At 52.1% G+C, this 11,316-nt stretch overlaps 5 protein-coding genes across 5 annotated transcripts; 2 read left to right on the forward strand and 3 right to left on the reverse strand.

Moving 5' to 3' along the window:
- Positions 1–266: 266 nt before the first annotated feature.
- PV08_00469 (uncharacterized protein) lies at positions 267–1,586 on the forward strand (the record flags this gene model as incomplete). Its single annotated transcript, XM_016374834.1, has 1 exon — positions 267–1,586. One exon carries the CDS (start codon positions 267–269, stop codon positions 1,584–1,586), a length of 1,320 nt encoding a protein of 439 aa, XP_016240110.1.
- Positions 1,587–1,886: 300 nt separating this feature from the next.
- Positions 1,887–3,867, reverse strand: PV08_00470 (uncharacterized protein; the record flags this gene model as incomplete). Its single annotated transcript, XM_016374835.1, has 7 exons — positions 1,887–2,096; positions 2,185–2,592; positions 2,686–2,949; positions 3,050–3,308; positions 3,367–3,491; positions 3,553–3,646; positions 3,704–3,867. The coding sequence occupies 7 exons, from the start codon at positions 3,865–3,867 to the stop codon at positions 1,887–1,889; spliced, it is 1,524 nt and encodes a 507-aa protein (XP_016240111.1).
- Positions 3,868–4,861: 994 nt separating this feature from the next.
- PV08_00471 (uncharacterized protein) lies at positions 4,862–6,109 on the forward strand (the record flags this gene model as incomplete). The annotated part of the gene is made up of 1 exon (XM_016374836.1): positions 4,862–6,109. The coding sequence occupies one exon, from the start codon at positions 4,862–4,864 to the stop codon at positions 6,107–6,109; it is 1,248 nt and encodes a 415-aa protein (XP_016240112.1).
- A 320-nt stretch (positions 6,110–6,429) lies between these two features.
- PV08_00472 (uncharacterized protein) lies at positions 6,430–8,142 on the reverse strand (the record flags this gene model as incomplete). Its single annotated transcript, XM_016374837.1, has 2 exons — positions 6,430–7,440; positions 7,531–8,142. The coding sequence occupies 2 exons, from the start codon at positions 8,140–8,142 to the stop codon at positions 6,430–6,432; spliced, it is 1,623 nt and encodes a 540-aa protein (XP_016240113.1).
- An 891-nt stretch (positions 8,143–9,033) lies between these two features.
- On the reverse strand, positions 9,034–10,780 carry PV08_00473 (uncharacterized protein; the record flags this gene model as incomplete). The annotated part of the gene is made up of 3 exons (XM_016374838.1): positions 9,034–10,427; positions 10,503–10,696; positions 10,743–10,780. The coding sequence occupies 3 exons, from the start codon at positions 10,778–10,780 to the stop codon at positions 9,034–9,036; spliced, it is 1,626 nt and encodes a 541-aa protein (XP_016240114.1).
- Between the last annotated feature and the right edge of the window lie 536 nt (positions 10,781–11,316).

Here is an 11,316-nt window from a genome sequence, read left to right on the forward strand (position 1 = left end):
ATGAGAAAAGAGAAACATGTGAAGGTCCAGGTTGTTTTTGTGTCGTGCTTTAAATCTCATATGACTTCATATGATGATGGCTCATCCTGAAATAATACGAGGTCTCCATCTATTACATTCTCTCTTTTTTTTTTTTTTTTTTTTTTTGGCTTTCTTGCATCTCTCTTCTGTCGCCGTATTGACTTTATGTCTCGGTCAGTCGTATTTTTCAACGACAATCTGGACCGGGAAAAAAAAAGAAAATCATCAGCTCGACCGCGCAGATAATGACAACCTCGTCGTCGTCCTCAGAACGTCTCGAGGCGGAACTGTCTCTCTTGGAAGCCATGTATCCGGACGCGGTGACGTTCAACCCACAGACTCTCGAGGTGACGTACAAAGCGCGGCAAACGCCGTCTACGACGGTAAATACATCGACGAGCACCACGACGAAGACGGCGACCACGACCACGACCGCCGGCGCAACTCTCACCCTGCGCCTCCCAAACGCTTACCCTGACCACGGCGTTCCCGAGCTGATCACGGCATGCGACAATACGAGGACCGACGTGCGAGAGGCGACACGTCGCGCCATTGCGGAGCTCAGTCTAGACGGGGGCGTCGAAGTTCTCGACCAGATCATCGCGACGTTTGAGGAGGTTGTCGTGTCACCGTCTTCGTCGCCGTCACCGTCCTGTCGCTTGTCATCCGAGGGTTGTGGCTCTTCTCGCTCGACAGAGGCGACTCATGTCGATTCGTCCGAGAATACGAATCGAGACCACCGAAGCGACCGTGATAATGACATGGACGAGGACGACGATGCCAGTGGCGGCGGCGGCGGCGGTGGTGGTGGTGTCGACGCTGGTGGTGTTGGGAACGGGGACGGCGATGATGGTTACCGACCACCGCCGCAGCAATTCTCCAGAGTAACTGGGCCGGAGAAGCACAGTCAGAGTCAGAAGCAGATGCAGAGTTATGGGGAAAGACAGAACTTGAGGCACCGACGCCCGCCGTCAAAGACGGTGATAATATGGCTGCATCACCTTCTCGCGACGTCGAAGCGGAAGCTCGCCGTGTCCCAACCGCATGTCAATTCGAACTCGAACTCGAACTCGACGACCAAGACAGCGAAAGCGAAAGCGAAACCGACGTCGGCATCGCCACCGTCAGTATCAGCGTCGACAATATCGGGGATGACCAAACCCGGGTATCCTGGTATATTACTTTTTTCGGGTCCCCGTGACCTCGTGGATGCCCACGTCAAGGAACTGAAGGACTTGAATTGGCAGGCTTTTTCAAAACGCTACGATTCCGACGAAGACACGGATGTGAATAATATCATGTCATCGTCAAATACGAGGATTCATACGATGAAACCCACGCTCAAGACCAAAACCAAAACCAAAGAAGGTGGTGGTGGTGGTGGTACCATCGTCGCCGCTGATGATCATGAGCATGATCACGAGAATGGGGATGAAGGCGGCGAATGGCTCTTCACCCACGGCAGGCATAAAATCATCGAGGTCGAAAGCATGGCTGAGCTGGCACGGGGTATCGTTCGGGAGGATCACCGCAAGATCTTTCTATACGCTGTCGGTGTCAAATAAAACCAAAGAAGGGACATGAGATGATGAAGTGTGATGCGGTATGAATTTAGCAATGTGGTCAACGTTCTTTATGAGTCCTCCCCCTTTCCCGTAGGAGACCTGAGCCAACCCGTCTACTACACCGATCTGTACAGTCTATCATTGCTCCGAAATCACCCACGCATCAAGGAGCTCTAATTCGGGTCTGACACTGTCGTCTTCTCGGCTCTTAACAAACAACAGCAGTAGGCTGGACTGGCACCCTATGTGCATCCTCATCCTGACGCGTAGCCGACGCCTGAAAATCCAGATGCGTAGTTTTCACAGCGAATATCGGAATCGCTTGTTGACCCGGTCCGAGATATCGATGTCGATATCGGCTTCCTCGGGATCGACAGGCTCTTCTTGGATATCCGTGGACTGCGCCTGGGCAATGTCACGAGATCGGTTTTCCCATACCAGATAAAACCTCATCCCGATGATCGAGGCAATTCCTATGCAGAAACAGGCCAGAATGGCAGTAAAGGCCGACTACGGTGAAGATGACAGACGTTAGACTGGGGCCGGTGGACCGGGAGGGACGTCCTCGGTATCAGAATACGAGACCAAATGACTTTACCTCATAATGTGGCGCTTCCTCCGCCTTGAACACAAACGGGCCACCAATATTGCCAGCACAATACCCGACAAACAGAATAGCTGCAACGGTGGTTTTCTTGGTGTAGCCGGCGACATTGCTGGATATCAGGCTCAAGCCGAGAGGGAAGCCGACGCTATAGAGACCGGTGAGCCAGATACCAACGAGCCGGCCGTACTTGTGCTCGTATGGGAGCTGGCGGACGAGGAGGATGCCGATGAGGCCGAAGGCAAGGGTCAGCGCCATCAAATAGCAGCGGGAGTGGTGCACTTTGCTTGACACGTAGGCCGAAATCAAGACGACGACCCAAATGATTGCCGGACCAGGCATTCCGAGAAGAAGCGTCTGCAGAGTGTCGTAACCGAAGCCTCGAATGACTAGAGTCGAGAACTGAACCGGCCAAACATCATCAGTTTATTGGTTGGGGACCGCTTCATCCTCTGAGTGCGCTACCACTCCACTAGACGAGACGGACAGACTTACATTCGACACGCCACCGTTGGGCAGTGAGATTGAAAAGTTGTAGACAAAGAGCAACCAGGTTTTGGGGTCTGTCAAGGCCTCGATAGCCTGGCCCTTGTGCCATTGCTTAGACTTGTAGCTCTTTTGCTGAGCTTGTGGGCGTCTATACGCAACAGGCCGTTGTTCGTCCGAGAGCCATCGCGCGTTCAGAGGCGTGTCTGGTAAGGAATACAGCAGGAACGAGGCCCACAAAAAGGTGATCAAGCCGTAAATGATGAAGAGCCACTAGAAGGGGAATGTGTTAGCCAGTAGTACTTGGTGCAGTGCGGATGAGGCTGCATTGGCCACCGGAACTGCGTCCGACGACCGATCAACAAAGACCGACCTTCCATGGAGCAAGGCTATGCTTTATGTGGGCGATGGCATAAGCCACGAGGCCCCCAAAGACCGAGCCTAGTGCATTGCCAGAGAACCACAGACTAGTTCTGGTAGCATGCTCGGCAGGCGTGTACCACAGGCCAGTCACCAGGGTGAATCCGGGACTAATGGTACTCTCAAACACACCTAGCAACACCCTGAGTGCAGTGAGGGAAGCAAAAGACTTGGCTCCGGCGTGGCAAGCAAGGACGACTGCCCACAAGATCCTGTTGCTGCTTTCAGCCAACGTTATGATCAAGGAAACACGTCGGGGGCATGGCCTACATGCACACCGACAGGTATTTCCCGATCGGGAACTTGATGAAACCGAGTGACGCGGGATAGCTGGCGACCATGTAGCCGAAATAGAATGCACTCGAAGCCCAGGAGAAATCGTCATTGACGAGTTTCTCAGACCATCATTGTCAGCGTCATGGCCGTCTTTATTTTTGTGTCGTCGATTCTTCTTACAGTGTCCGCCGGAAGCCCCAAGATTGCAGAGTATGCAAAGGTGGTCTTGTCCAGAAATTGCAACATGTACGAGACCAACAACAGAGGCAGAAGGCTAGGGACACGACGAGTGAGCTCGACAATAGACACAAGTCGCGGGCAACAAGCGTACCAAAGATCAATCTTCCGGACCAGCGCCTTGTGGTTTGTAATCGATATGCCATTGTTCACCGAGTCCGCTTCAACATTGAAAAGCTTTGGCTTGCCGTCCTTTACCATGTCTGCTCTTTCCTGGTCCGTGGCATCTTGTTGAAGACACTCGTTTTGACTCCTCATTGCGTGAATACTTCTTTACTATGTCTGGAAATGAATAGAGTGGCGAGAGCTCCTGAGGCTGAGTGAGGGATCGACTTATATATCTCTGATCAGCCATCAAGGATGGTGGCCGGGGGTAGGCCCTTGAAAGAAACAATCGTAGATATCTACCCGCGCAGCGACACGCCAAACACGAAAGACGTAGCTTGTAAGTCTTCTCTTGATAGCATGTTCTCGCCAAGTCCCATAATCTGGTGCTGGCGAAGGGATTGAACTCATGGTGCTGTCAGGCGACAAAAGTCCACAGATAGGAGGAAAAGCAAGCTAACTGGAATTGGCAATAAAAACTTCGCTTCCACCTGCGTTGAGCACGAGCAATCGTGGTCGGACCTTGGGCGAGAGTTTGCGGAGTGGATATCGTTTCAAGGCTTATCTTCACCGATTGTGAATGCTAGACAAGACCCGTCTTTTGTCTTGACATACAGGTGGAAGCGAAGACTTTATCCCCAATTCCAGTTAGCAGCTTGCCTGGAAAGCTAATCGTTCGTCGCCAGCTATTTTATATCACTACCTACTCCGTAATTCATATCAGCGTATACGATCAGAGAGCGCACCGTTTTCAAACCTTGTCTTGTGTTTATCGGCATTGGGACGTTGGCTGCTGATTTGCACACACTCTGTAACCGCTCGATTCCATGAATAACCGCCATTCTCGTTCGGCTGGTGTCAAACAAGGGTTTCGAACAGCCTAAGGTTGCCCAGAAATGCGTCTTGTTTGTGGTCTGTCGACTTCGTCTCCGTGGCTCTCCGTTTTCGGTCCAAAGACCAAATCAATGGTGGAGAAACCAGCTGATCTCCTGTCTAATACCAAGGTTGGTAAGCTAGAGCTTCGGAAGTGTTATTTGTATTTCACTTACTCGGTGGAAACTAATCGTGTTCATTCCTGCACTCGACTCCTTTGCTTTGTTGCCGTGGATCAATTTCAGTGATGCATCTTTTCAACGAGTTCACGACCATGGAGACGATCGTCAACGCTGCCTTCGCAGACATCTTGATCCCAGGAAGAGGGGATCCGATCAAGAACGGGGCGGTTGTCTGGCAAGGCAAGACCATTCTTTATGCCGGAGCGCAGTCCTCGCTGCCAGGGCAGTACAGCCAGCTCCAAGCCGAGACGTTTCCAATACTGATGCCTGGAATGTGGGATAGCCATATTCACTTCCTTGGGGCGACAGCTGGTAGGATGGAAATGATTGCATCTACCTCCCAGACTTTGGCCGGCGCAAGGAGTGTGCAGAACCTCCATGACACTGTGATGGCTGGGTTCACATCTGTTCGAGAGGTGGGAGGTTACGGATGCGAGCTGTCCAAAGCAATCGACGAGGGCCACGTCGTAGGACCCAAAATATATTCTTCGCACAGTGCCATCAGTATGACAGCCGGCCACGCTGACATTCATTCTATGAACCTTCAACACATTCATGACCTGTGCGCCTACGGGCTCCCGCTCGCAATCGTCGACGGTGTCTCGGAATGCATCAAAGCTGTGCGGCTGCAATTGCGACATGGCGCCCGTGTGATCAAAGTCTGCGCAAGTGGCGGTGTCGTCAGCGATCTTGACGACCCCAAGCACCAACAATTTTCACTCGAAGAGCTGCGAGCAATTGTCGAAGAAGCCCGGCGTGCAGGACGTGCTGTTGCTGCTCACTGTCACGGCAAGGCGGGAATTATGGCAGCGCTTGAGGCTGGCTGTCACACCATCGAGCATGGAAGTTATCTTGATACCGAATCCGTCGATCTTATGGTGAAAAAAGGGGCCATGCTCGTGGCCACTCGAAGCGTGATCGAGAGTTGTTTGGCCATGCCAGAGATCTTCCCACCCAGGGCTTACCAGAAGATGCTGTCGGTAGCAAATGCACATGCAGAAGCGTACGCACTTGCAATCACTAAAGGCGTCAAAATTGCACTTGGCACAGACATATTTTTGGCCTCCTCGTCCGGTCCGCTGACTTATGGGAAGAACGGTCAGGAGCTCATGTATGCTGTCAAGGCTGGAATGACCCCCTTGCAGGCGATTGAGGCAGCGACGGCGAATGGCCCAATGACCCTGGGAGAACAAGCACCTCTGTCGGGCCAGCTGAAGGAAGGCTATGATGCGGATATGATCGCCTTGTCTGCCAATCCTCTGGAAGCAATCGAATGCATAGCTGATCCGAATACGGTTGTCAGGGTTTGGAAGCAAGGGACCCTGATCAAGTCCTCGTGAAATAGCCGTGGTTGTGGGCCAGTTGATGTCTGGATCAGGGCCTCTTTGGCAAAATAGAGTAGTTCTTTCGCTCTAGATTCGGACGTCAAGGTGGCAGTTCCACGACGAATACCAGTTCAGTGCTGCAGAAATCCATTCTCGTATTAGAATAAATTCGTAACACAGGCTCTCCTTCGAACTGGTCGTCGAGGTATGAGTCCATATATGTGTCAAAGTCATGTGGCAGAGTTCGAATCCAAGAAACGTATCATCTCCCAGGATGCCTCTGACCATGCCTGTGAGACCAGAACGACATCACCCGACCTCAAATCTGAATGATGTTAAGCAAAGCTCGGCCTCCATCCAAGAAGATCCAAGATTATTTCCCACTCGTAGCAATGAGGGCGAGGACGATGATTCCCAATGCACGACAAGTCGCGGTGCAGCCACAGCAACTCCACGACCTTCTGCGCGCGGGGGATATTCTCGTAGGCCTTTTTTTGTCTCGCGGTCGTAAATATCGAGATCGCCCTTACTTTATCATCCTCACTCTGGAGAGTACAAGCAGCAATGAAAAGTGGCCACAGTCCCCACGAAAAGGGTAGGGTCGTTCCCGCTACAACCTCGTGTACCGAGTCGAGGGTGGTTTTGGTGTAATGGGTCACCTCTTCCTGGCTCAAGGCAGGGAACGATCCTGGGAGAGGTGAAGTTACTGTCCTGCCGTAGAATGCCGGCTTTGACGATTGGTGGAGGAAAAGCAGAGCCGCCGTCCTGTACGCTTCCGCTCTAACTTTCAGCAACCTCTTCCTGCTCGCCGACTCCGGGTGGTCATCGTAATCCAGAGTTGACGGCCTTAATTGCGTCAGAGACAGCAACCTAGCCTTAAGATGTCTTATCGTCGTGTCAATCGTCGCTATGCGTTCAGTGTAGTCGGTAGGAGACAGCTGAAGTAACAGTTTTGCCTCATCTTTGAGACTACAGATGTCGTTGAGAAGGAGTTGAAACGTATTGCTGCAGCCGTTCCACGGGTCAATGAAGTCTCTGTCCTCTGACGGCATCAGTCGACACATCTTCGTGGTGTCTGACCAGTGATCCTTTGACGGTGGGGAAGTCATCTCGGCCGTTCTTGAGGAGCCATCCAGGGCTGTGTCCCAAGGCCTCGATGCTTCTGCCATGGCATCTTCGAGAGAGAAGAGTGTCTTAGCAAGCACAGTATGCGATGTGAAATAACTCATAAAAAACTGGTATGCCAAGGATCTCTTAAACGTATGTTGTTGACTTGGTTGTAGCATCAGTAGCTTCCGGAAATACGACAGATGAATAAGCCACTCTGCGCTCGGGCTATTGGATATCTGTCATGGTTCATTAGAATGAGAAGTTTCCAAGATGGTGGCAGGAACCATAAAGATTCGTTGGAGCGCAGGGCAAAACTGGACACTTACACTAGTTGTACAGACGGTCAATACACCAAGCAAAGCATCGTCCTGCACCCAGTCGTCATTGTTCAGGGTATTCCTCAGTCCCTCGAGAATCTTTTGTTGGAGTTGGAGCTCCTGAACGCGATACTGGCGGCCATGCTGCCGCATCTCGTGAGTTGCAGCTAGCAGGACGCTCCATTGAATCAGCTCCGACTCAGATGCTGCTGGAAGTACTACTCGACGCATGGGGTTGTGGTAAAGGTCATCAATCAATGCACCTGTCGAGCAGATCACTCTATCGAAATACGAGGCCAAGAAATCATCACTAAAGGATAATCCAAGAGTCTGCAAGTGAGGTGACAAAGGACGGGAGGGGGTTTCCTCCACTGGTATTTGTACATGAATGGTGTTCCTTGTCATCCTGCCGTCACCTTCAATTGTGTGCGATGTGAGTGTATCAAATGAGATTCGTTGACTGTTGGGTGGGTCCTGACAGAGAAGTCGAAATTCATCGACGCAGATGTTGACAAAAGAAATGTCGCTGCTGTTGCTACTACCAGCACATAGGTTGCTTGTGCACTTTTCCTGGGCGCCCGGAGGATGAATATCGTCATTGCATGGTCCACTCTCGGCCATTATGCTGTTGATCTGGTGAGAAGCAACGCGACTTAGGGCCCTTTCCGGGGTGTGAGGGTGCGAGTGGACAGTCTTGGATCTCCCGTGGCGCTTGCCGGCTGCTACCATCTCATCCTCCCAAATCAGACGGACCTCATATGAGCAATACAGCTCTGCCTGTGTGCAACGGAGACACCTAGGGCGCTGTTCTGGAAGCGAAACAACGTCAGAACACATCGGTCTTGGAAGCCAACATGTCTTTGCAGCGCTGCTGCACAATATGGGTGCGCAACAGTCGAGCAGACATCAGAAGACGCACCGTCACATTTTATCCGCCTATCGCGACAAACGCGGCAACCGGTTCTAACCCGCTTCGCGACAAGGGCAGGACCATCATTGTCGGGCTTCGGGTTGCGAGTACGGCGTTTGGCTAGTGGGAAGACTCCTATGAAGAGGGAAGCTGATTTCCCGCCTTTAGGAGCACGACCCATTGCGGAAGCGTGCGAAAAAGAAACGTCCGGGAGAAGCGTCGTGCTGAGACCGCCGGCGGCATGATAAGTTAAGGTAGTCTGATATGTACGGAAGACCTTGTAAACCAGTATAGCAAACGGAAACAAGTATCTCCGGTCCCTGCCACTGGATTCAACTCACATTGCTTCAGCTTTGCATCCCAAATACTGGAAGCGATGAATGTTCAATCCCTCACCGCATCTTCGTCACCAAATATAGCTTGAGAAAGAAACAAAGCTGCTAGCATCAGGCCTCACATGTATTTTACGTTATTTCTTGGGCCTCAGCATCTAAGTAATACATAACTGGGGATACCTCTATCGAATCGACCTAACCGAATGTCGTGCACTAAAGGCATCAGAATACCATAGCCAGTCATAGTCAGGAGCTCTAGATCATCAATCATAAACTATCTTCCCTCCATCTCGATCTCACTCGCTGCCAGCTCTCCTTCTCATTCAAGCCACCACGCTTCTCCAGTCCCATTCCACGCTCGACCCATTCTTGACTTCCCATTTCGCTCAGTCGACTCAAAGCCCTGGCAAAAGCGAACCTCTCTTCATCACCGCTGAACAAACTGCTCTGCTTGAGCATACTCATACTCAAGCCCAAATCATCCATCAAGTTACGCATCACATCATCGACATCAGCCCCCTCACCTTCGGTGTCAGAGGCCTTTGCTTGCGCCGCGACCTTCTTATCATGCTTGTCGACCGATTTGTCGTCCTTGTCTACTTTCTTCGTCACGCTCTCCAGGCTCTCGTCGAGTTCCGTCTTGCTCAAGAACAATTGCGACAGGGGCACCGCCGTAGTCAAGACGAGTTTCGCATGCGATTCGTACACAGCGTCGATAAAGGTGATGAAGCGACGTGCCCAGTCCCGCTCACGGTGCGTCATGCCAGGAACGTCCGTCACGATGAACGCGTCGAAACTGCGCATCATCTCAATGTAATCTGCTGCACCGGTCGCCCGTCCAATGAGTTGGTGGAATGTGAACTTGGCCGCACGTCCCGACACCTCTGGGATCTCGACTTCGCGACCCCAGACCGTGATGCTGGCCGGGTGTGGAGGGTCGTTTTCCGGATCACCCAGGAAATTGAACCACTTCTTCGCGTGTGAGACAGCCGCACGGTCAAGCGGGTGATGATACACCCCCGATGGTGGACGCGGAAGTTTTCGATAATCCGTCTGCGAGTCCAGATTGATGACCTTGAGCTTGTTCTTCAAAAGATTGATACACGGGATGAACGACTGCCGCTGGATGCCGTTCTTGTACAGATCGTCCGGGTGCCTATTCGACGTGGTAACCAACACGACGCCATGGGACATGAGCGACTCCAGCAGCCTACGCAGGATCATGGCGTCCGCCACATCGGTGCACTGGAATTCGTCAAAGCACAAGACCTGGGCCGTCTCGGCCAGGTCCGCGGCGACAAATGGCACCGCGTCAAAGTCGTTGCCATACTGCATGCGAACCTTGTGCAGCCTCTTGTGGACGTCCTGCATGAAATTGTGGAAATGAATGCGCAGTTTCGACGTGATGTTCGGAGGCAGCGTCTCGTAGAATAAATCCATCAACATTGTCTTTCCCGACCCGACGTCGCCGTACATGTACAAGCCCTTTGGAAGGTCTTCGGGTATCTCGCCAATGGCCTTTTTCTTCTTCGCAGCGCCGAACAAGGATCCAAATAGGCTCTTCTTCGCAGGCTGCAGATCGTCGACTTCGGGATGTACCACCTGCGGAGGCTTGTAGTCTCGTAACGTATCGTGTAGATCTTGTAGATGCTCAATCAAGGCTACAATTGTGAAAAAAGTACTGTGTTAGCCAAGCAAGACTCTCGCATCAAAAGACAGCCGACCATTCAACCTACATCTCTGATGTTCGTCATCCCGTAACCGTTTGGTCTGCACTCGCTCGTCATATTCCTCAAGAGGGCCTCGTTGAGAAGCCTCCGCGACTGTAGCAAGGTGTCGCTTTCGGAAGGAGTGCGGCGAAGGAGATTGAATGGCTTGACCCGAGTTTGAGTATCGCCGTACCGGTCCAGGCCCGAGAGAACAGAGGCCCCTACGCTGGGGGGTGAGGGAGAACGTGACATTGACACGTCTCTTACCGCCGCGATGCCGCAAAGTCCTCAGACAATCCGTACATATCGTCCTTTGCGAAGACCGAGCAGCCGCGCTGGAAAAGATAGCTTTAAAGTATGCCCTGAAGGCTTCTGGGCGTGGGCGCACAGCCGAACCCTTCATGCTGCCCTCGTGGTCAGGATAGAGAGACCCAGGGTGGCAGCTAGAGCTGGAGCTGCAATATCGATGTCTTCCAGGAGGAAACAAAGCAAAAAAAGCAACAAACAAAGCAGGCAAGAAAAAAACGGTCAATTGTTCGAGTTAAGAAGATGCGCTTAAGCTGATTTCAAGTGAGCGAGCGAATATACATCGGGATCGCGATCCGACGACAAACAATTGGCCCCTCCGACCACCAAGTCTCTCCCATTGCAGCCTCGGTGGAAGTCGGCCAAAAATATTTACCCGCGCTGAGTTACGGTACGAAGAGCACCTCACAATCCACCTCAAGGTCAAATGAATTGCCGACTGCTGATGGTGTAAGATGTGTCATGTAGCATACCTGACGCACTCAGCGTTGACAGGGCGACTGGCTCACTTGCAGCACCCAGCTCTCCCTCGCTC

The sequence above is a fragment of the Exophiala spinifera genome, assembly GCF_000836115.1.
Source record: "Exophiala spinifera strain CBS 89968 unplaced genomic scaffold supercont1.1, whole genome shotgun sequence".
Lineage (NCBI taxonomy): Eukaryota > Fungi > Ascomycota > Eurotiomycetes > Chaetothyriales > Herpotrichiellaceae > Exophiala > Exophiala spinifera.